The 23,008-nt window shown below is 40.6% G+C and overlaps 1 protein-coding gene across 10 annotated transcripts in view; it reads left to right on the forward strand.

The window, feature by feature from the left end:
• The window catches only part of TJP1 (tight junction protein 1), a 159,863-nt gene that overhangs the window by 101,059 nt on the left and 35,796 nt on the right, over positions 1–23,008 (forward strand). For all 10 annotated transcript variants that reach the window (XM_071441677.1, XM_071441678.1, XM_071441676.1 and 7 more), the window contains 3 exons: positions 17,525–17,581; positions 21,991–22,115; positions 22,330–22,432. In XM_071441677.1, coding sequence (XP_071297778.1) covers positions 17,525–17,581; positions 21,991–22,115; positions 22,330–22,432 — 285 coding nt within the window. The remainder of the gene's footprint in view (positions 1–17,524; positions 17,582–21,990; positions 22,116–22,329; positions 22,433–23,008) is intronic.

Below are 23,008 nucleotides of genomic sequence, written 5' to 3' on the forward strand. Positions count from 1 at the left end.
TCACCTGTTTACTGCAATTTCAGTCACTACAAAATATGCACAACCTGTGCCTAAAATCTCTTGAAGGAGTAGAGTTGTGTATCCAAGGACTGGTGTACTTAAAATTACCTTTGCTCTTTGACCACGTACTATACAGTGACAATGCACTAAAACATAAATTTCAAGTTGTAAAAGAATGTAAGGTATTTTTCCTGCTATAACAGTGCAGTGAAGAGAATAGAGTGAGTAATGATTTTACAGCAGGAAACTAACTGAACAGTGTAGCTACATAGTGAGTGGGGTTTTTTTGGTATGAACTCTGTTCTTCTTGTGGTAATTGGTAGGACAAAAATATTTGGGTTTTATATATATTTTCATATGTACTTCATAGCTGCACCTTAACTTTCCTAGAAGAAAACATTTTCCACAGCTCAGTTCAAGGTGTGTTAATCTGGATCAATTGAAATGGCACAGTGAGGCTAAAAGGATGCATAACTTACACATGTTGATAACATTACAGTGTCTTTGGGAGGATTACATTGCAGAAGTGACTTCTGAAGGTGAACCTACAAAAATGAGTGGAAAAGATGCAACCAAATCAATACATTGATACAAGAGGTGCAGATTTAGATATTTTCACTGCACTTAATTTTTTTGTGCAGATCATTAGAAGTTGCATGACTGTGAAGATATGACTATTATCAGTCAAGCTTTGAAAGCATTCTGGCAGTAAGTTTTGTTTTGCTGTTCAGTTCTCACTTTAATGATAAAATTGTGCTAAGCTATCTTAGCTGGAATTGGCTGGAACTGCTTTTTCATGTCTCACCTTTCTGATGAAGTTTTTCACTGATTTTATCCTCACATATTTAGTCTTTACGATTTTTTTCCAAAGAATACTCTGAATTGAATGGTTTCTCTGCAATCTGTGGTCTCCTGATAGGTTTTTCTATTGAACTGACTCATCAAGCAGATTTGTCTGGTGTCCTGAAGCTGAACTTTTCTGGTTTCTTACTCATTTAGGGGAATGTTCCTTTGAAAAAACTATTCCTTGCTGAATTTGCAGGTTTGTAGATAACTCAGTTGCTCTTTTCCCCAATAACTCATTCTCAGTGACAGTGACTTGGTAGCTTTTTGGGGCTATAGTTGAATGAACTGATGCTCTAATCTGGCATAAACAGGTAATTCACCACAATTATTCAGGCTTTTCAGCTGTTAACCAAGTGCTTACCCAGTTTCTTCTCCAGCTGGTTGGATAAACAACTAGAATGTCATTCATAGTTTTCCATTTCAAAAAATGTGCTGAGTGAATGAAAAAGACATCTGCCCATTAAGCACAGATGGGAAATACTTGCTAAGAGGTGGATTTGATGGGTAGCATCTCTCAGTAATTATGTATAGACTTTTATTTTTAGTCGTTGTGTTCAGAGTTCCTCTTCTGGAATACTCTACGTGCTTCTCATCTTCACCATAGCTTGGCTTGCAATCAGGGATTAATCTTGATGAAATGATGATGACTGAGGGAGAGAGCAGCTTCTCACAGGTCTGCCTCTGCTTGAGTTACTGCACAGTTGATTTATTTCAAAGTTGAATTGAAGCCATGGCATCCACTCTTACATTGTGGACACGTCGTGGTGTAGTGATTAGTTTGGGATTCTTCACCTGGTGTGTCTTATCTGTGCAGAATCAGAACAATATAATTGAACATAATTAATTTTTCTGTTTCCATTTCTAAAAGGTACCAAACTGACTGCTATAGAAAATAACCTGTATTGTGTCTCTTTATTAGGTACTTAGGGCTGAGAGTCAAGGTAGTTCTTCAGGCCTGTGCAGACAGGGAGACCACCAGCAGTCTGACTTTAAAGGCAATTCTAAAAATGCCATGAATTCTCCTTATTTTCAACCTGCCAAGAAAGTTTCTGGTATCACTTACAGTGCTGGTAGATTTTCATTGTCAGACATACATGATGGCTGCAGGTATTTACTGGGGTTTATTTGTAGCTTTCTCTGATACCTCAATTTTTAATTTTGTTGGTGAGTGCTTATAGAATGTGCAGCTTTTTTTCTTCCTCTTCTCAATATTGGAAACAAGTAACAGACGTGCATTTAAATAAGAGCTTTACTTCTGGTGATGTTGGATGATGTTTTTTGTGGACTGGTGTAAATGGTTTAGGCTAAGTGTTCTTTTAACTTGCACCGGAGGAGACTGATTTTTTTGGTGGTAGGAAAAAGACCCTCTAAAATGTATTATGGAACAAATGTAAAGTGAACCCCCTAAAAAGTAAAAACGCTTTGCAATTTAAGTTTACCATTCTATGAGCCTTGTTTAGGATGAGTTCCATGTGCAAGCTTCAGATACTAAAATTCTCTGTGTTTTGGTGTTTATCACTTGCTTACATGAGAAGCTCAGATTTCATTGTGTAAAAAGTATGTACCCAGTAGCAAAAGAAAATCCAAACTGAAAATATGCTTGTATTGTATCCTAAAAATATGCTTGTATTGTATCCTAAAAATAAAGAGAACTTAAAATACTGCTTTGAAAATTATTTCAAAGTAGCACTGATGTTTGCATTTCATTGTCCCGATGCAATCGTGTGTTCTATGTCGCTATGTGGGGCTGTAGGTTATTTGAAATAATGATATTAATCCGTTCTATACCTAATGCTTTACTGATGTTACCCTTCCCTCCAGTTTGGAGAGAGGAGCAGAACTTTTCCCTTCTGTGAAGTGTCACTGCCACTGGTCTGGATCTGTAGGTCTGTGAAGTGTGTGCGTCAATAATCTGCAGCATTGTTATGGTAAAGCACGTGTTGTCTTTGATCTGCTGAGGGTAAACAGCACTGACTCCGAAGCTGACAATGCACTGTCAAGGAAAATGTCACCGGTCTGATAAAAGCGTGCAAACTGATAATTGGAACCTGCTCCTGGAACCTTGGTGTGTTCAATTTGTCAGGACTGGGCAGCTAAAATCCTTAGTTCAGTGTAGCTGCAAGATGCAGAGCAGAGGTGGAATGGGAAAAGAGCTTTTAAGTACTTCAGTTTTTTCCTGTATTGCCTTGTAATGATTTAGTTCCTCAAAAAGTCATGAAGCAATCCTAAAAATGTGTTGCTGACTCATCTGAGGCCCATGTTATCACAAAATTGGCTTTTTGCACCGTTTACTTGCAGATGCCAAATACACCTGATGGTTGGGGTGCTGCTGGTAACATCCAAGGGCAGGAGTGTGCTACAAGTGGAGTTCTGCTCTTGTAAGAATTTGTTTAGCAGTGAAATGAAATGGCACTGTTTTATGTGCACCTTCCCTCAAGAGTCAAGGTGCTGACTCACATCAGGCAGGAGTGTGGAAGCCCTTGTGCCATTGATTTCTGATTTCCTTTTTATTGTGGAACAGATTGGAGTTAATGCACAGCAATGTGAACAAATATTTGCAGAGGGTAAAATACAGTGGGATTTCTGTTACCTTTTTTCCTTGCTTCTTTTTGAACTTTTTCACTCTTGAGGTGAATTTCTCTTTTGTCAATTGAAGTCTTAACTTGCTCTAGAATGTAAAACTTAACGTAACAGATGGGGCAAGACTTAAACATTTCAAGTGTTATTTCCTTGGTCTGTAACCTTTTTGATATTTTCTTAGAATTTATTGCCTTCAGAATGTTGAAGTTCAGTAGAGCTGCTTTCTGTAGCACAAGGAATGCTGGGGCAATCCAGGGGTGAGGTAAAGGCTGTGTAAACTTGAGTGTGTTTTCAGGTTGCAAACTGGAATGTCAGGTTATAGTTCTGCAGATTTTCCTTCTTGCAGTTCTTAATGTGAAATATAATCAGAATAACTTTACAAAAGAGGAATTTGCTCTTGTTTAAGGGCTTTGGGTTTCCCTGCCAGCTCCATTTTTAAATAGAGTTTGAGGTAGCTAGAAGATGCAATTCTGTAGAGGCCCAGTGCATATTATAAAATCGCTTTGATCATTTCTACCCTCACAGTTCTCTTGCATACTTGGGAATGTGCATTCCAGAGTGGTGATGAATGGACATGATGCAGTTTTGGTCAAGAATATAATCTTGTATCATTGATACACATGAACTTGTGGGAATAAAAGTTAGTGTCATGTGGTTAAAGCTGTTGGTGAGGCAGTTTGTTCCACTGCAGTGAGTGTATTTTTAATTGCTGATGTAAATACAAAAGTAGCTTTGTGACCATTTTTACAGTTAACCTTTGGCTTTCTGGGTGTAGCTCTTTTTTCCCCTTTGAAGGGACTGTGGGTTTAGGTCTATTTGGGCTTTTTGTCACCTTAAAACTGAATTTGGGAAGTGGAAGGTCAAGTTGGAACTGAAAAGGCAGGCCTTGAAGCTATTTGATCTGAAAGATTGTAATTTTAGGTAATTTAAGCTTTCTAGATTTGCATACTGGGTTTTATGTAAAATTCAGTGTTGGTTCATCTACAGTGGTGGAAATAATTTTAAGTCTACCAAATGGATTTTCATGAGAGGAATTGCTTTTGAAGTGTGCTGTTTTGCATAGTATGCATGAGGCAGCTTGCTGCTAGGAAGTTCTAATCTGGTCAACAATTATTGCTCTTGAGCATGTTAGTGAATTCCCTTGTTTCATTCCTCTACTTTGATGTGCAAACAGGAAATAAAGAAGTCCTGGCTGGATGTCTGCAGGGTGGGATGGGAACGATGTGATGGTTATGTAGATGTGAATACCTACCGAGGTCAGTGTGAAGCCTCCTGTCCATAATTACTCTGTCATTTTTTCCCAGTGACTGTAGCCAGTGTCTCTTCTGCCCTCTCGGTGAGAGGAGGGAAGGAGACTGGGTTGGCTCCTGACTCAGGGAGTCAGAATTGTCTGGGGTAATTCTTCAGCCTGGGGTTCATAGGAATTCAGCTATTTGGAGTGGGGTAGGGATGCAGTCTATAAAAGACAAAATCCAACCCCCAGAAAACAAGAACATGGTGCTTTTATAAAGTGCTTTTCTTATGTTAGCATATAGTGTGTCCAGCTTTGTGTCCAGCTTTTCTGAAGAGTCTAGTTGTGAACCACTGGTATAGTGGAAGGCAGTGGTGGAACTGCTGCCAGTAGTAAATCAAGGGGGAGAACTGGGAGCAGGGCAGCTGATGGTGCTGGGCAGTATCTCAGGGCTGCTTGTAGTGCCTCTTGTCCAGTCTTGGCTCCCCAGTGGAGCTGGTTTCATTGCTGCTCTTTAAGAAGATGAGGAGCTATGATTGAAATAAAAAGATGTTTTGGGTGGCAGGGTGACCCCTGTTGCTGCTGTGTGTCCTTTTAAGGAAAGGGAAAAAAGCATGGACATGCCTTACTGGTTCTTCCTGCTTGCTGATTCTTCTGGAGCTGCTGTTATATTCTCTTGTGCTTGTTAGTGGCCTTGGCTCCTCAAGAGAACTTAAAAAAGAAGGGAAAATATTAATAAATTGGAAGTTAGAAAAAGATGTGTTTTCTATAAAACATGCTTGTAAACAAGTCTTTGGTAAAAATGAGGTTTCTTTTGTCCTCTGAAATGAAGCCATATCTGAAATGCCACATTCTGCAAATATCTAATAGCATAGCCAGAATTAAGAGGAAAAAAAACTCCCACTCTGACTGGCTGTGAATAAGTAATTGTGTTGTCCATGACAGCAGCAGAGAGGATTTGCCAGTGTCTGCAGGTACGTTGTTGTACGGGCAGTGTTTCTCCATTCATAGTCGATGAATAACCCACCTGAGAAGGTTTTCCTGTGCTAGCTTCTCTCCTTGGCTGGTCCTTTCCCATCCCAGGAAAGCCATCCTCAGTGCCAGGCTGATTCCTGGTTTCACTTCAGAGGAGCTTTGTGAATAAAGGAGATCCTCTGTGCTGGGAATGAATGGAGCCTTAAGCTTCAGGCTGTTGCTGCTCCTTAACCCTTTGTGTGGCCTCAAGGTGCAGTTCTGAGGAGACACCTGATGTTCTCCAGTGTACTCTGTGTGACCCAGGCTTTGCTCCACGTCCCCTGGCTGCTGTGCCTTGCCTCAGTTGTGTTGTAGGATACTTCTTCACTTGCTTCACACAATGAATTGCTTTCTCTTAGACCCCATTCACCCCTTTGCACCCCTCTTTGGAAACTGAACCTTCCCAATCACTTTGATTTTTCATAATAGCGGTGGATAAGTTTAATTTAATATAAGTTTAGTTTATATTACATAGACACTAAACAAAAAGGGTATCAAGGGCTGATAAAAATGAAGATGTTGATTGAGCTGTAGGAAGATGCTCCTTGGGATGTGTGAGCCCATCTGCAGGTCTGTGGGCTGCTGAATGCAATGGAACAACTTAGATTAAAAAAAGAAAAGGAATTTTTTCCCCATCTCTTCTTCTGCACTATATGTTCAGAATTTAAATACTGGTTTTACTCACTAATCCATCTTAGTGTTTTTTTCTTTCTACACCTTCAACTTATTACCTGGTTTTGAGTTCTGTCAGAGTTATGTTACTCAGTTTTGAGGTTGAATGCAGGGACAATTGTAGCATGCTATTTTTTTTTCCTGTAACACCTACTAATCATTAATGTGTTAGCTTTAGAAAGAGTTTTTCATCAGGAGAATCCTGGAACAGACTGATGTGCATATAAGCAAGGACAGACTGACACTTAACAACTGTCTCTCAAAGGGTAGTAGATTGTCTACTTAAACAGATACTTCTTCATGGTAGGTGTTTTCAAAAAATAGGAAAATCCACTTCATGGTGAAGTAATGTGGCAGCTAGATGTTAATAGAATGGGGATAGTCCTTTCTGCTGAGGAGAAATGGGGTGTTTTCTGCTTTCCACACTTGCCTGATAAGGTTTAGAAATGTTTACCTTGCTGATAGCTGAGTAAGCCTTTTGAATGCTGTGGTGGTGTTTGTTGCCTTGTCCTCCCAATCCAAATCTCGTGTCCATCTCCTGCCAGGGGGCTATGGCTGCTCTGGTTCTCATTCTCTTCTCTCCCAGTGACTTCCTGGACTTGTTTCTCTTCCTCTCTCAATGCACAAGCACTGCATTTGAAAGTAAAACAGAACCCTGCTGTGTTCCTTGTATTGTGCTTTTTAAACCAAACTTTTTGTTGCCATTGTGTCCTTACTGCAAAGGCACCAACAACTTCTAACACAAGAAGTTACTCTTTTTCAAGGATCTGGAAGACTTAACATTATTTACCCTCTCTTCCTGTTTGAACTTCTGTCTTTCTGTATCCTTGATTTGAGACTTGCTTTCTTTGGATGTGTGAAATTAATGTGAGCTCAGAGTTGTACTGTGTTCTGGAGATGCTCTAGTAGCCATGTGACTGCTAAAATTGAATCTTCTTAACTGACAGCTACCCAAGTTGAGGGTGGGAAGATGCCATCTGGGTGTGTGGTTGTTCAGGGTAGGGAAGGACACTTTTCCTGAAATTTCTTACTAAGAATGGTTGGTTGAGATTCACAGGAAGAAATTCTGTACCCACAAGCAGGGCAGGGGTGAAAGTTTTACTGCCCAGTGACATATTTCTTCATACTGAGATTCAAGGGATAAAATACCAGGGAAACACACTCCCACCATGCTAATCCTGTTACTACAAAAATAGTTGTCAGCTGCTTCCATAAGGCAAAGTGTAGTGTGTGTGCACATGTTCTGAACACCTGCATTTCAACTGTTAATTCTAGGAGAATTTGGTAAATTAACTAGAGAATGTATAGTTTTGCTGTGGCTATGTTGACTGTAAAAAGCAAAACCAAAACAAGCAATACCCTTCCCCCCTCAAAATTTTCAAGAGAAATTAACCTCTGTAGGCTCCTCTTTTATTGGCACAATGGAAGATGTCAAGGCTGTTATTGTGCACCTGTAATTGGAATTGTAATGCAAGCCTCTTAAACCTTTATTCATACTTGCAAGCTCTGGTCTTGGAGAATCAGCCCAGCTCTTAGTGGGACACTGTTACCTGTCCTGAGGCTCTTATTTGACAGATCTTCAGAGTATAATGATCTAAAATTTATATGGTGCAGTGCTTGGTAACTGGATTATGATTCTCTTGATTAAAAACAAGGTGAGGGGCATTCTGTCTTCAGGTGAAGTGCTTGAATGCTTTGATTGCTGCTCTGATGTCTACATTCATGTTGGTTACTTCTTGGTGGACAGTCTTTTACTTGTGTGCATTTTGTCTTTGTACTTTTCAAATAAGCCTTAGATAGAGATGATTTATTTAGGCTTCTTACATAAAGCTAATACAGAATTATTTTGCTTTCTTTGATACTGATACTGTGCTCTTCTTCTCCCCTAAGGGAAAAACCAAACTGGAATAACTCCAGCTGATGTTCTTTAGGAGTGATGAAACACTGAAGCCAAGCTGTGTATAAGAGTAGAGATGGAGGTTGTATCTGCAGTTGGATGATTTGATTTGGTTTCAGAAATGTGCTGGAAATGCAACTTACATAGAATCACACAGTAATTAAGGTTGGAAGGGACTCTGGGGATCAGCTAGTCCAAGTCTGTGCTCAAGGCAGTTCTCAGCAAATCTGATTTATAGAATAATTGCAGAACAGTGAGGTCAGATCATCCAGAGCACAACAGAGCTCTGGAGATCATCTGCTCTAGCCCCACACTCAGGGCAGGGTCAGCTACAGGGCTGCCCAGAATCTTGTCCAGATCAGCTCTGAGCACCTCCAAGGATGATATTCCATGGCTTCCTGGGCAGTCTGCACCACCATTTGACCACCACTGTGCTTTTAAACCAAACCCACCAGGTGGGCAGTGTGGAGTTTGCTGCTCTAGGCTGTGTCACTTGCTGTGCCTCTGGTCCCAGCTGTGTGCACTTCAGCAAGGCTTCTTTTACTTTGGTGGGAGGCTCTTGTTTGACCTGTTACATTCCCAGGACTGCCTTCCAAACTGGAGCACTTGGTGTTGTTGGAGTGGGGATACAGGTAACAATGACCACATAACAATTGCATAAGATATGATGGAGGGGATTTTTTTGAGGATGGAAACTAGTAGGAGGGCAGTGTGTGCTGCTTAAGCTGCTTTTATTGTGGGAAAATAATTGCTTTTCAGGTTGTATCCCGAGATTTAAACAATTGAAATATTACATGAGTTCCTTGAAGATCTTGATTTTAAAATAATACAAAAAAAAAATCAAATTTGAGGTAAATAATGAGAGGATAAATCCTTTCAATTACATGTTAAAATTTATACTCTAAATTAGGAATCTTTAGGTCCTAATAATACTGACCTAGCTCAGTAAGGCAGAGAAACTACTTAAAGCAAAAGCAAATTGGAAGTTGTCTGTGCTTCTCTGTGGCATCCATTGCTGAGGGGAGAAACATGGCTTGCTGCTTTGCTTTTTTAGCCTCTCTGTTCTGGGTGATTTTGCTATCTTTTGCTGCTGCACTGGCCTGGAGTAGTGATCTGTGAACCACTACTGCCAGCACTTTGGAGTTTGTGATCCTACGTGGTTTCACTGCCAGCTGGAAAGCAAAATGGAAAGAAGCAAAGCAGACAAGGATCCCAAACTCCAGCCCAGTGTTCCCAGGCCTTAGCCCTCAGGAGCTGGTAAGCTTTGCTTGGCTGCTGGCTGATGCTGTTACCAGGGTCTCTGAGTGGGATTCTTCAGCTGAAGTAACTTCACCTGAGATCATTTGAGATGTGGCTGCCTGTGGGTCTTGCATTCTGGTTTGTTTTGCCTTATTCCTGAGTGTCAGCCTTCTGCCTTTCATGGATAATGTGATTTACTAGGCCTGTGTCATAAACACTTCTATAAATACTCAGATTTAACTGGATCTGTAATCCAGTATTTAATTATTTAACTACAATGCTGCATCCCTCCAAATTTGTGCAAACTGTTCTTGATTAGGAGGGTTTTTTTGGGAGAGAGGTCTAGTATTTTTTGCATTGAGCAGCAGTACCACCAAGCAGAAGATTCTGTGATCCTGACTGTGATGTGTGAAGCTTGGACTTGAGAGGCCATTCTGGAAAAGTGAGTCATGCTAAACAAGCTGGGAAGTACATGGATGTGGGGAGTTAAACACAGAGCTGCTTTTTTAGCTTGGAGAGAACAGTGCCCAGCAGTTGGAGCAAAAATGTCTCTTGTAGAAAAATTCATCAAGAAAACTAGTGATTAAGGAATGTTTTTAGATACATGCAGTATCTTTATGTTCAAAAGGTAGCCTTTGGGATTCTAGATCAGCAGGCAGTGGAAATTGTGTTAAGGTAGTGTGTTGTGGGTTTGGAAGCACAGGGAGAATTGAGTGGAATGGTTGAACAACCTAGTTATTGTTAAAATGTGTATGTATATATTTAGCTTTTCCTCTCAAGATTGTTCTTTGTGATGTAAAGATGACTTGTACTGTTCAAACTGTCCATGTCCTATTATAGAGACTTTGTGCTTCCAGAGTGATCTAAATCAAAGTAGGTTCATTTTACTGACAGGCAGTGTTGAAAATTCTGGGCTTTGTTTGTTTTTTTAAGTGTGGTTTTCCTCATACAGACTTGTCATGAGATAGGCTGTTTTATATAGGTGGATGTTTGGGAGGAGTGGAGCTCTTCACTAGAGCTTGGAACCCAAGGTACAAAATGGAAAAAAATTACAATGAGCACTGCTGTACTTTCAGTGGTTAGTACATATGCTTCAGAGAGGAATAAGGTTATTATTTTTGCTTCAAGAAGTGGTTGATGTCACCTCTGTGGATGTAAACTCAGACAGAAGGTGGGACTAAAGACTGGCTTCTCAGCTTCAGTGATGCTGCAAAGTCTTTTATACACATCTCAAGAGAGAACTTTAGTGTGTGTTTTCTCTTGCATTTCCCACTGCTGTGTAAAAGAGATAATCAAAGAGACAAACAACATGCACCTGATGCTCTGGGGCAGTCCCTGAGTCCTTAGCCTGATCTCTTGAATCTTCTCTCAGAAATACGTTCAGGGAAGCAGGATCCTTCTCGTTGGGGTGATGGAAGCAGGATCCTTCTCCTTTGGGTGATGGAAGCAGGATCCTTCTCGTTGGGGTGATGGAAGCAGGATCCTTCTCGTTGGGGTGATGGAAGCAGGATCCTTCTCCTTTGGGTGATGGAAGCAGGATCCTTCTCCTTTGGGTGATGGAAGCAGGATCCTTCTCGTTGGGGTGATGGAGGCAGGATCCTTCTCGTTGGGGTGATGGAGGCAGGATCCTTCTCGTTGGGGTGATGGAGGCAGGATCCTTCTCGTTGGGGTGATGGAGGCAGGATCCTTCTCGTTGGGGTGATGGAGGCAGGATCCTTCTCGTTGGGGTGATGGAGGCAGGATCCTTCTCCTTTGGGTGATGGAAGCAGGATCCTTCTCGTTGGGGTGATGGAAGCAGGATCCTTCTCGTTGGGGTGATGGAAGCAGGATCCTTCTCCTTTGGGTGATGGAAGCAGGATCCTTCTCCTTTGGGTGATGGAAGCAGGATCCTTCTCCTTTGGGTGATGGAGGCAGGATCCTTCTCCTTTGGGTGATGGAGGCAGGATCCTTCTCGTTGGGGTGATGGAGGCAGGATCCTTCTCGTTGGGGTGATGGAGGCAGGATCCTTCTCGCTGGGGTGATGGAGGCAGGATCCTTCTGGTTGGGGTGATGGAAGCAGGATCCTTCTGGTTGGGGTGATGATGCAGTGACAAGCCCAAGATGCCAGCTGTTAGCAGAGTGTGGGGCGGTCCCCCAGGCTCTGAGTGGCGGTGCAGCTGTGGCAATGTGCATTTCTCTGTGGTGACCCTGCCTCAGTGCTCTCCTGAGTGCCTGCACTCACTCCAGGAGTTGGCTGCCACTGTTTGAAATACCTCGAGTAACTCTGAGGTTCCCTGTGAGAGGCTGTGGTGCATTGTGAGACTATGGAAGACAAAGCTCTCCTTTCAGTTGATAAAATCAGTCAGATAATGGGATTCTGACCTCATTGCACTAATTGCTGGGGAACAACTGTTCAAAAACGGGCCCCCTGCCCCCAGTCAGCTGAAGGCTTTTATAAGACAATTGGAGGGAATCTGTAGGAATTTAAGGTGGCTGTAGTTTAACTAGGCAGGGACAAAGGTGAGAATCTGTAGCAGTCATCCTGGTCAGTGTTGGAAGCAGCACTGTGCTGCAGCTGAGTGCTGAAGGATGCTGTGTGTAGGGAAATGACCTCTTCATTCCTTGTTCTGGGCTGGCTGAGGAAGATTCTGTTTTCTTTTCTTATACTTCCTCAGGAAGCTGAGTGTTTTGGATATTGACTTTGATTATGTTGATTTTTTTTTAAGTGAATGATAAATATCACCCCCTATATACATAACAAACATAAGAAATTCTTATAAGAGTTTCAAATTCTGATCGTTCTGATAAGCACTTTTAATTCTTGTTCCCACAAGTGCAATCAAAATGTATTGATCCTGCATTTAATCTTTAGAACTTGGAATTTCAATAACATCCTACTGCTGAACTGGACTTCCCCAGGAATAATGGAAAATTAATTTTAGAAGCCAGATTGAAATGCAGCAAGATGGGTGAGGTGTATGTATGTGTGGTGTGTCATTCTGAAGAGGAACTCTCACTCTAAATATAATATTGCAGATAATACTATATGTAATATAGCATTATATACTATATAGAGAGTAAATATAGTATTTTTCCTTTTTGACACAGCCCAATACTAGTTCTTCCTTCTCATTTTTTGTCTTGAATAAGAACACTGTCACAGTTGTTATGGCTTTTTCAGGATAAATAGGAATGCTTTTTGACATGAACATTTTATTGTAAGTATGGTGTACACAACATGAGACTGCAGGCTTGGAGCAAAGCTGGTGTTCTTTCTGTGGTTGAGTTTGTGATCTGACTGTTCCCTTCCTGTAGTTTGCCTGCTGTGGTTGAAAGAGCTCCTGTCAGACACCTTTCCTCTCCCCATTGTGCTCTGTGGAGAATAGGAGCAATAAACCCCCTGAGGTAGCAGAAGCAGCTCCTTCATCTTATTGTCCTTAGGACAGCTGTAGTGCTGATCTGAAAAAACCAGAGATGCAAAATGCAACTTAGTGCTTCCCACAGGAGGTTCCTCTTGTGTAGTCCAGAGGAAAATCTGGTTTGGGTAGTTAGCTAGATATTATTTTCTCTGAAAATGTAATAACTTCATTGACCTTTTGTGAGGAATGTATGGGAATGGATGGCAGCTGTAGATAGTTAACACTTATATTTATTTATCAAAAATTACTGTTAAACTTTACTAAGAAATAACATGGTTTAAAAATTCATTTGACCTCACATATCAAAATTTGATTACCATTGAGGAAACAATTCCTTAAAATCTACCTTGTTGTTTGGAACACAATTCCCTTCCTATGAAAAGCAGTTGAGTTAAAAAGGGAACAATAATTCCTCCAGTAAGTCCCCCTAGAGTTGGAAAGAAACATTGGGAGACTATTTTGGCTTGGATTTCAAGAATGTGTAGGAGCTCTGACCTTAGTGATGTGTAGAAATCTAAAAAGTGTTAATCTGCAAGAAACCTGCCCTTGGGAACTTGCATTATTTTAAGGTAGAATACTCATTTCTGTGGCTATTTTTTGAAGCTTTCCAAATGTAAACTAGAACTGTCTTCTCAAGCCTGTGGGTGGCTTCAATGCTGCTGCTGGCAACAGCTTTTTCACCTGCAGTGCAGGTAAACTGAGCAGTGCTATTTGCAGCATCACTGCATTGCTCAGTTCAGTAGCCAGTGGTTTTTTAGGTAGGTTTTTTCCTTCAGGATGCTTAAAAGGAAAGCATATTGTGTGCATGTGCACACATACCCAGATATGTGTGAAAATGTAAAAGTTGGATGAGAAAAGGCATGGTATCAAAAAAAAAAAAACAACAAAACACCACAAAACCCCCCAATAAAAACAACCAAACCAGCCCTTGAGAAGAAGGAAAGAAATATATTGAGGAGAAGAAAAAAATGTTGTTGTTTGAAGGACTCTTAAAAGCCCACAAAGGGAGCTTTCTGAAAAGATGTTTACTTTGAAATGTTTATTTCTCAGGGCAATTCCAAAGATGAAAGAGTTGAACAAGATTTGATGTTTCCAAGATTTGGGCAAGTTTCATAACTTCCATATTGATGAATTGCAGTGTCATGTATGACTCTATCCTTTAAATAGTAATAAAACACCCAACCCACAAACAGATCCATTTCCCATATACAGAGCTAGGAATACTAATTGTCTCTAAAATGCTCTTTAGGATGAGCTTAAGGAAACTTTTCACTTTAATAAAGCAAAAGCCTCAAATAAATCACAGGAGTCATGATACCATCATTCTTTCTATTCTTTTTATTCTTAATATATGTGCTCAATTCTGGGCTCCTCAGTACAAAAAAGACCAGGAGCTGCTGGAGAGGGCCTAGCATTGGCCACAAAGTTAATGAAGGCTCTGGAGCATCTCTTACGAGGGAAAACCTGGATCTGTTTAGTCTGGAGAAGACTGAGAGGGGAATCTCATTAATGCATGTAAATAATCTCCCAGGCAGGTGCCAAGAGGATGGTGCCAGACTCTTCAGTGGTGCCCAGCGACAGGCCAGGGAGCAATGGCCATAAATTAAACACAACAAGTTTCACCTCAGCATGAGGAAGAACTTCTTTCCATGGAGAGTGGCAGAGCACTGGGAGGGCTGCCCAGGGAGGGTGGGGTCTCCCTCTCTGGAGACATTCCAAACCCACCCAGACACATTCCTGTGTCACCTGCTCCAGGTGACCCTGCCTTGGCAGGGGGCTTGGACTGGATGATCTCCAGGGGTCCCTTCCAGCCTTGAAAATTAAGTGGTTCTGTGTGATTCTGGGATGTAAAGTCATTGGTAATACAGATGTAGGAGTTTGCACTATTATCCACTTGCATTTCAAAGGTATTAAAGGGTCTCTGTTAAATTACTATAACTCTAGACTGGGGTATCACACTATTCTCCTATATTCCATGTTTGAGTGTTAGGCTGTATATATTTCTCAGTTCCTGCTGAGTCACCTTGATTTTCCTTAAATGAGTGGTGGATAGCATGAAAAATAGAACACTTTGGGTATGGCCTAAGAGCAGTATCACAGCAGGGACCTCAGCTGAGCAATGGCAGCACAGGCTCATTCTTCTGCCTCAGTTGTCAGTGCTAAGTGGGGTGAGTACCTTCACAGGTCTTCTTCAAACTTCCCTCGGTCTTCTGTGAGTGAATGCAGTTCTTTACAGATCAGAAATGAACTCAAGTAAGCAGTTTGTGTCAAAGCCAACACTCACCTCAGACTGCCTTTGAACTGTTTTCACTGTTCTTGATTGGACTGTTTGGGCATGCAGAAAGAATGAAAATAACATATTACTTGCTTTGCTGTGTAACTAATGGATATTTGATGTTTCCAAGTCTTGTGCATTTGAAATGGATGTATTAGTAAAATCCAGGGGAGGTGATAGCAATAGTGTGAACAAAGAAATGGAGAACAAAATGGAAAGACTGAGCTGCTGCAGAAAGGAGAAAGGCTCTAAAAATGGCAGCCTCAGACTGACTGAGCAGTGAGTGCCCTGTCCAGGTTTAGGAAGGCTGGCGAGTTTGTGAGGTTAGTTTGGGGTTTTTTTACATTTGTCTTGGGTTTTTTTTATGAAGTAGAAGTCTTCTCACAGTTCTCAGAAGCATGTTACATATGGAATTTATTTTTTTCTTACTCATAGCTTAGCTGTTATCTTGCCCTACTCCAACTCTGGGTTTGCCAGTTCTCCTAGATCTGGTGGGAGCAGTGCTGAGCTGGTTAAACCGGGTTTTATCAGTTTGTGTCATATCCAGAGCCATGGGTGCTGTTTGCCCTGTGCACTGAGCTCCAGCAGGGAGGCACAAGGACTCAGAGCCATGGAAATCAGGCACCCTGAGCCAGGGAGCTGGGGCTGTGCTGCTGACACAGGGCTGGACCTGCACAGCACTGCCAGGGCAAGTGCAGTGAATGAGCAGGCTTAGCTTCTCTTGGTCATGGCAGGTAAAAATCAGGCTGCCTATTTCAATTGCTGTGTAAATTATACCTTTTACAGTCCTTTATTGGATTCCTGCTGTGCCTTCTTCTGAACAGGAGCCACTTGGAGCTTCTTGCTGTAGAAGTTTACTTGCAGAGATAGGTCTTCACTTGTTGATGAGATGTTTAGCCTGAAAAGCTCTTGCCAAAACTAAGACAGAATGAGAACATCAGAAATAAGGAAGAAAATCAGTATTCCTTAACCGTTTAGCAAGTAAAACGCTCTGTTTTGTTTCAAAGATGGCTTTGTGAGTGTAAATTGTTGCTGTTTTAGTATATATTTGGTCTGTGTTTAAAAAGCTGGAGAGAAATAATCTAATTCTGGGTAGAGTTTAATAAATTTATAATGTAAAGGAGCAACATTTGATACTGAATTGAGGAGAATTACAGCTGTTTTAATTAAATATGTCACAGTTAAGTTGCAACAGCACTTTCAGGAGAAATGAACTCTGAAAGAGCAGTAATGTGGCACATCCTGACCCTTGAGATTCAAGCACAAAATGCAGAGGAAAAATGCAGAGCTTTTTGACATTATGAGAAGAACTTGCTTTTTGAACCCAGTTGCAAGTTCTGATGTTCTGAAGTTGGATCAAGTTTTCAGAGGTGTTGTTTGTGAGAGTAAACACTCCTACTGCTGTTCTTGTGATGCAGGACTGGATTAAAAGTTTGGAGTACTTTTTGTTGTAGTGACTGAGTAACTGTAATTGAAAGTAATAGAGAGCAAAGTAGATTTTCAAAAAATCAGTACCTCCATGTTGCAGGGATGTTTGTGTTCTGATTCTGTTCTTTAATTAGTGGATCGCATGCTTATGAGGGGGGTGGGTATGGAGCAAAACACGGGACACTCCCTCTGGAAAGGTAGAAAATGCAGCAGCAGGATGTTCTCTATGCATTTCCTGCTGCCTTCCTGCCTGTTTCCAGGCCCTGGGCTCTGCTGGGTTTTCCTCCCTCATGCTATTTTGTCTTTCCAAATGTTTGCTTGTCGTGGCACACTAAGTAGTGCTCTTTCAAGCAGAAATGCAGGTTTGTCAATATTGTCATAGTGTTACTGTTTAATCTAGTTACCTTAGAGAGGACCTTGTAATTTCTGCAGTGCTACTGTTCACCAAAATAATTGGCCCACACTAAACTGCAGTCCATTAAATTTGACCTGTGTGCTTAATACAGTAGCACAGGTATTGTAATCTGTAGCTGGGTGTTCATGGATTAGTGGTAATTTGCACGCAGTTGAAACAAGCAAAAGGAGAGCGTAGGTATAAATGTTAGAATATAAATACAGCTAATTTGACTAGCTACAATCTTAATGAGCAACCAAGAGGGCCTATATCACAAATGCTGCTGGTAATCCTTCCCTTGGAACTTTATAACTTCAAGCTCTGTAATCTATTTTGCCTGTTCTTCCCCCTACCCCCTTCCACAGGAGCACAGGAAGTTCAGCTGTGACATATAAAGGCAGGAAATGTGTAATGAATGAGCCAGGCCAACTTCTTCTGTAGCTATTCTATATGAATATTAATGCTACTTTTGAATGTAAGTTTCTGCTTGTGGTATTATACAGCTTTTGAGAGTGAAGTCTAATCTTTGGGGTTTTTTTTTTCTCCTTAGAGCACAACAATGGAAGAAACAGCTATATGGGAACAACACACGGTGACTCTTCACAGGGTGAGTTCACACAATTGGCTGTGTGTGCCTAGTGCAGGATACTGGTAGTTTTGGAAAACAATAGGAAAAAGCCAGATGTCAGGAAGTAAAAGGAGAGGAAACTGTCATATTCCCTTGTTTAAATTTAGAAGTGTTGTAAAAGCTCCATGTGATAGCTCTGTTTGTTTGTTGGGTTTCAGAGATAAGCCTGCCTACGAATAACCATGCTGGAAACAAAGCTTTAGATTACATCTGTACCAGCTTAAGGGTGGCAGAAATCTGTGTTCATTCATGGCAGTGCTGTAACTGTGTGTGAAAGTTTTCAAACTTTATTTGCAGGGGCATAAAACAATGTAGTTGCATATAAATAAATGTATTCAACACTGTCTTATTTACTTGCCACTTTAAGTGGCTGGAAGTAGTGGTTCTGGGTGGTCAGAATGTGTACCCTGCACAAAGGAATGTGTGCTGGGAACCAGTGAATAGCAAGACTGCTTTTGCATTTTAGACTGACTCCTCTTGTTTGAGTTAGTCCTGAATGAAATGGAGTTCTGATGCAGCTATCATGAAGCTGTGCAAGAGAGTCAGTAAGGAATGAATTGCTTAGGAAAGGTCAGAGCAGGGTGGGATGCCACTTCTGGCAGCAAGTTAGTATTAAAGCAGCCACGGAATCATGGTGCAAATGCTGTATCCATCCCAAAAGCAGGGAGATTTGGAAGTGTTTTCTCAAGGGAGCAAGTTGGATCATTTGCCTTCAGTTCATCATAGAATAAAGGCATTTTAAAATTGTACCTTTGGTGGGATAAATGGACCTTGGACAAGAATGCGTGTAGGTCAGCTGGGCAGATAAAATGTTAATTCTCTGTCAGACCTAGAGTTGTTGATACTGAAGGCTTTAGTGTTGTTGATTCAATGTAACTGTTTGGGCAGGTGCCCTTTTGTGAAGGGAACAGTTACACTCAGTGTGACCTGGAGGCTGACAAAGTAGCCCATCTCTGGCTGCAGCCACATTGAAAGGAAACTGTAAGGAAAAATGGAAATCTGTAGTGATGCTTATCTAGGCTACTCTTTAAGCTTCCAACAGCTTTTAGGTCAACAAGTTTTTGAGCAAGAAGTGTTATTTCTATTTATTATTAATTGCCCTTTATGTTTTCATCTTGAAGCTGTCCAGTCATCCCTGTAATCTCTGTGAATTCATTTTTTGCTCATATTACTGATTAAATCAGTACTGCTTTATAGTCAAAACCAAACAAAAAATGCCACAGTAATACAAGGTTGGCTTGTAGGCTTGGTGATAGCTCATTTTCTCTTGAAGGGGACCTTTTCCTGGTCAATTGGAGCAGTAATGTCACTGACACCAGAAGTGAGCCATTTAGTCCATGCACAAAGAAATAAGGAAATGCTAAAATATGATGTTACCTTGAACAAAATTTTAAATAACTGGTGGGATCCAGAGATCTCGTTTTTGGTTGCACTTGCAGCATAGCCAGAAGTTCTTTTAAAGCATTGATGTGAAAGTATGATTTGATTATAATTTTGGTTATGATCTTCTACATGTCAAAATTCTGCCAACTCTTCTGGTATGACTGTTTTGTTACCTGACTAAGTAGCTCGTAGTTAGGTGTTGAAAGTTGATGATATGTACTGTTAATAACTTCAATAGCATTAATTTAGTCAGTTAAACTGTTATTTCCACCTGCCAGATAACAAAACCAGCCCCCTTATGCTAATATTAAACAAATATGTGCTTAGAATTATCCTTAACACTGGGAAGAGGTTTACTGGTGAATTCCAACACTACTGTCAAAAGACTCATTAGAAGGTTTTTTGGGAAGTAGAAGCTGGAATTTTTCACCAAGATTTTTTGTTGCTTTTCTTTACCTCCCTTCCAGTATCCTGGAGTGAAACTGCTACTTAACTCTTAAGAGATGGAGCCAGTGTCAGATTCAGTTCAAGTTTATTAGGTAGCTACAGTTTATCTTTTATTGAGAGGTCTTCTGGGTTTATAGACTTAATTGCAAAGTGCTTGAAGGAGGAACCATGTAGTTTTATATCCCATGGATTTTTTCCTACTTGGAGCTAACTTCTGTGACCCTGTGGTAGATGTGTGTCCTTCCCCCAAAGCACAGAATCCAGGTGTGTACCTACCTTTTTGCCTGTCCCACACTGCATTACTGTGGGAAAGTAGAATAGTACAGCTCTCTTTTTGTGGTTTTTTTTTTCTACACCATCTGACAGGTGAAGTTCTGATACAAGGATTAATTTAATGCAGTTTTACTTAAGGTACATGTTAGTATCTTGTATAATCTGTAGTGATCAACATCTTGCTATGTCCAGGCATGTCTAGGAGCTAGGCTCAGCAGTTCTGATGATCAGTTGCCTCTCAAGATGATGATAGGCAGCAAGATAAAATGGAAAGTAGGTAGGCTAATTTTTACTAGAAGGTTTCTTATGTGACCTCATAAATTTTAAGAAGGATTTAGGATTTGATTTTTGAATTGAGAATGTTTCTGAAGATGTTGATTTATTTTATTAGAAACTCTTTATTTAACTTGTAGGCCCTTTTAACTGCTGTCTGTGTGTGAGACTGCATTGTTTCAGGGCTTCTGGAAGAGAACATCAAAGTATGAAATGTAGTCATCTCCATACTGGTGATTTGATTTGCAGGTCTACTTTTAAAAGTCGTATGGCAAGCAGCAAGATAATCTTTACAGTGAGTTTCTGCTGCCCTTAGCCTGATGTCTGTATTCCTTACCATAAGTGGAGAATTTTAAAAATATTTTTGTTTATGGTAAAGGAAAGATAATATTTAAATGAAGTTTGACATAAATGTCTTTGCTATTATCTCTTTTCTCCCTTTCCTTCCCCACCCAAATATGGTGCAAACTAAGTTCTGGTTTTTAAAATAATGGAAAACTAAAAGTAGGAGTGTCACGAGGGGAAATATTACTGTTTTGAAAGGGTTTTTAGTAACATATTTGTGTAGGCTATTATATATTCTCTTTGACTTTAAAAAATAAAGTACTGAAAAAAACCCTCTCTCTGGTCACGAGTGGACATTTAAGATCCTCCTTCACGGCACCAAGTTTCACTTAATTCTTGCATCTCAGCCATGACTTCTGGTTGATCTGTGTGGGATGTATTTTGAAAATAAGTCCATTCATCCTCTAATGAATTAAAATGGATGTTAAAGAAGCAGTAAGGTGTGCCCTTCCCCAGTCCCCCACACTCTAGATCAACTTCCTTCTTGGCAACAGTATGGACTAACTGCTTCTGAACAGTGAATCTCCAAATTTGTATTTTAATACTGTTCCTATTCACTGCTTACAGGCAAGTCTGAAACATCCTTTTATGACCTCTGTTTTGGGAGGAAGTAGGAAACAGGTTGGTTTTGGGCAGTAATTAATGTCCAAAAAGCTGAACATCATGTGTCTTGCAGCCAGATGCAGACTGCCATGTTGCCTCTGCTGTCACAGTAAGGTTATGAAACTCCTTGCTAAAGCTGGGTCATGTTTGTTAAAAAGTCAGAAAAAGAGAAGGTGAATTCTGCCAGCATGAAGTGTGTGCTCTGTGAAATAGAGGGGTGAGATTGACCCAAACCTGCTCTTTTCCGTCGGTGACTGCATTTTGCAGAGTTGAAAATTGCAGAATAAATTCTTGAGTAAAATCCAGCATTTAAATGGTAATATCCTCAAAATGTTTTCTGGGCAATGGTAAAAGAGCTAGATTGTTTGCAGACCAGTTATATTTAGAAAGCTTATTTCCCACCCTCGCTGCTTCCAGGCAGAAATGTAAGCATCATTGTTGTATCTTGAAATATCTAACAGGAATAACTTTTCAGAGGCATTGACCTTGCTGTAGTGGCAGGTCACCCTAGAGGGAAAAGATTGAAGCAAATTACTTTTGTTAAGATGCAGATGATTTGCAAGTGCTGACAAGGTTTTGATGTATTTAATGGTACAAGTGATCTTGGTATTATCCCTAAGAACTGAGCCTGCAGTCATACTACTGTGTGCTGCAGTCCTGTCAGTCCCTGAGCTGCTGAGGTCGAGCTGGGTAAATACCATAATGGGAAAACTCAAAGAAAGTGTTGCAGGAAGTGATATAGGGCTTGAGTCAGAGTTGCAGCTCAGTGCAATGGTTTGTTGTGCTTACTGAAGATTGAGGCCTTGCTGATGACCTCCTAAGGTCCGGGCCATAAAAATGCAAATGAGAACTCTAATCTCTTGGAAGAGACTGGGTAGTTACTCCAAAACTCTCTGCATTCTAGAAGTGTTTATTTTTAATCGATCTCCTGTTACTGGCTTGCATAGCATTGATTGGTTCATTGATCCTGCCTTCTTTCAAAAACTTGTATTGCGTTAGGTATGGGAATGCAAATTGTGACCATTAGATATCAGAAAGTAAAAATATTTCTCTTGTTTTTATAGGCCCCTGGATTTGGATTTGGTATTGCAATATCTGGAGGAAGAGATAATCCTCACTTTCAGAGTGGTGAGACATCAATAGTTATTTCTGATGTGCTGAAAGGAGGCCCAGCAGAAGGACTGCTACAGTAAGTGCCAAACTATAGCTGGGTGCTGATTCAGGGCATTCATCTTTGTCAGTAGTAGCTTAACCTCCCAGTTGTTATGGTCTCAAGTTGTCTGTCTGTAACTGTTGGTGTAGTAGGTTTGTAATACAGGCAGTTGGCTTGGGGGCACTTATTCACCAATAGTTTCTTTCTGGCATAAAGTATTTATAGTGTGCCTTGTGATGTTTTTCATTAGAGAAAATGACCGTGTTGCAATGGTTAATGGAGTTTCAATGGATAATGTGGAGCATGCGTTTGCTGTTCAGCAGCTGAGGAAAAGTGGGAAGAATGCCAAAATTGTAAGTGAATGTCTTGAAGATTTAAAGTTCCATAGTCATAGAGCAAAAGTGAAATAGTGTAATGTCTGCCATGAAATACAGGCATGATGCAAGGTACTTGAATAACACCTGTGTGATGTGTCAGGTTTAAGTGATGATCGTGGTATGTTTATCAAGTGGGTCACTCAAAATGTTTTTCAAATGTGAAGAATGATGGTTGCATAGTGTGGCACAGGATAATTCAGACTACTTTTCTGTATGGTAAAGTTCTCAGATTGCCAAATTGTGGCAAGTCAGCTTTGTTTAATATTTGTTTACTTTGTTGGATACACTTTTACTGAGTTTTTCAAAGGCTGGTGTATGCTAAAGGACAAGCTGTCCAGGCACTAACAGTGCTTTTTGTGCTCAGTAAACACTTTGCCAAAATAAAGTATAATTACTTTAATTCCTATAATTTTGTAGGCTTATTCTAAGTGGTTGGTTTTTGAACTTTTGCAAACCAGAAAAGGGTCATCACTAACGGGCAGCTTTCTGTAGAAGTTTGGGGGTTATGTTACAAAAAATAGAACAAAAAATGCACAATGTTTAGAAGTTTCT

The sequence above is a fragment of the Agelaius tricolor genome, unplaced genomic scaffold (genome assembly GCF_023055355.1).
Source record: "Agelaius tricolor isolate 1412-34295 unplaced genomic scaffold, bAgeTri1.0.p SCAF_16, whole genome shotgun sequence".
Classification (NCBI taxonomy): domain Eukaryota; kingdom Metazoa; phylum Chordata; class Aves; order Passeriformes; family Icteridae; genus Agelaius; species Agelaius tricolor.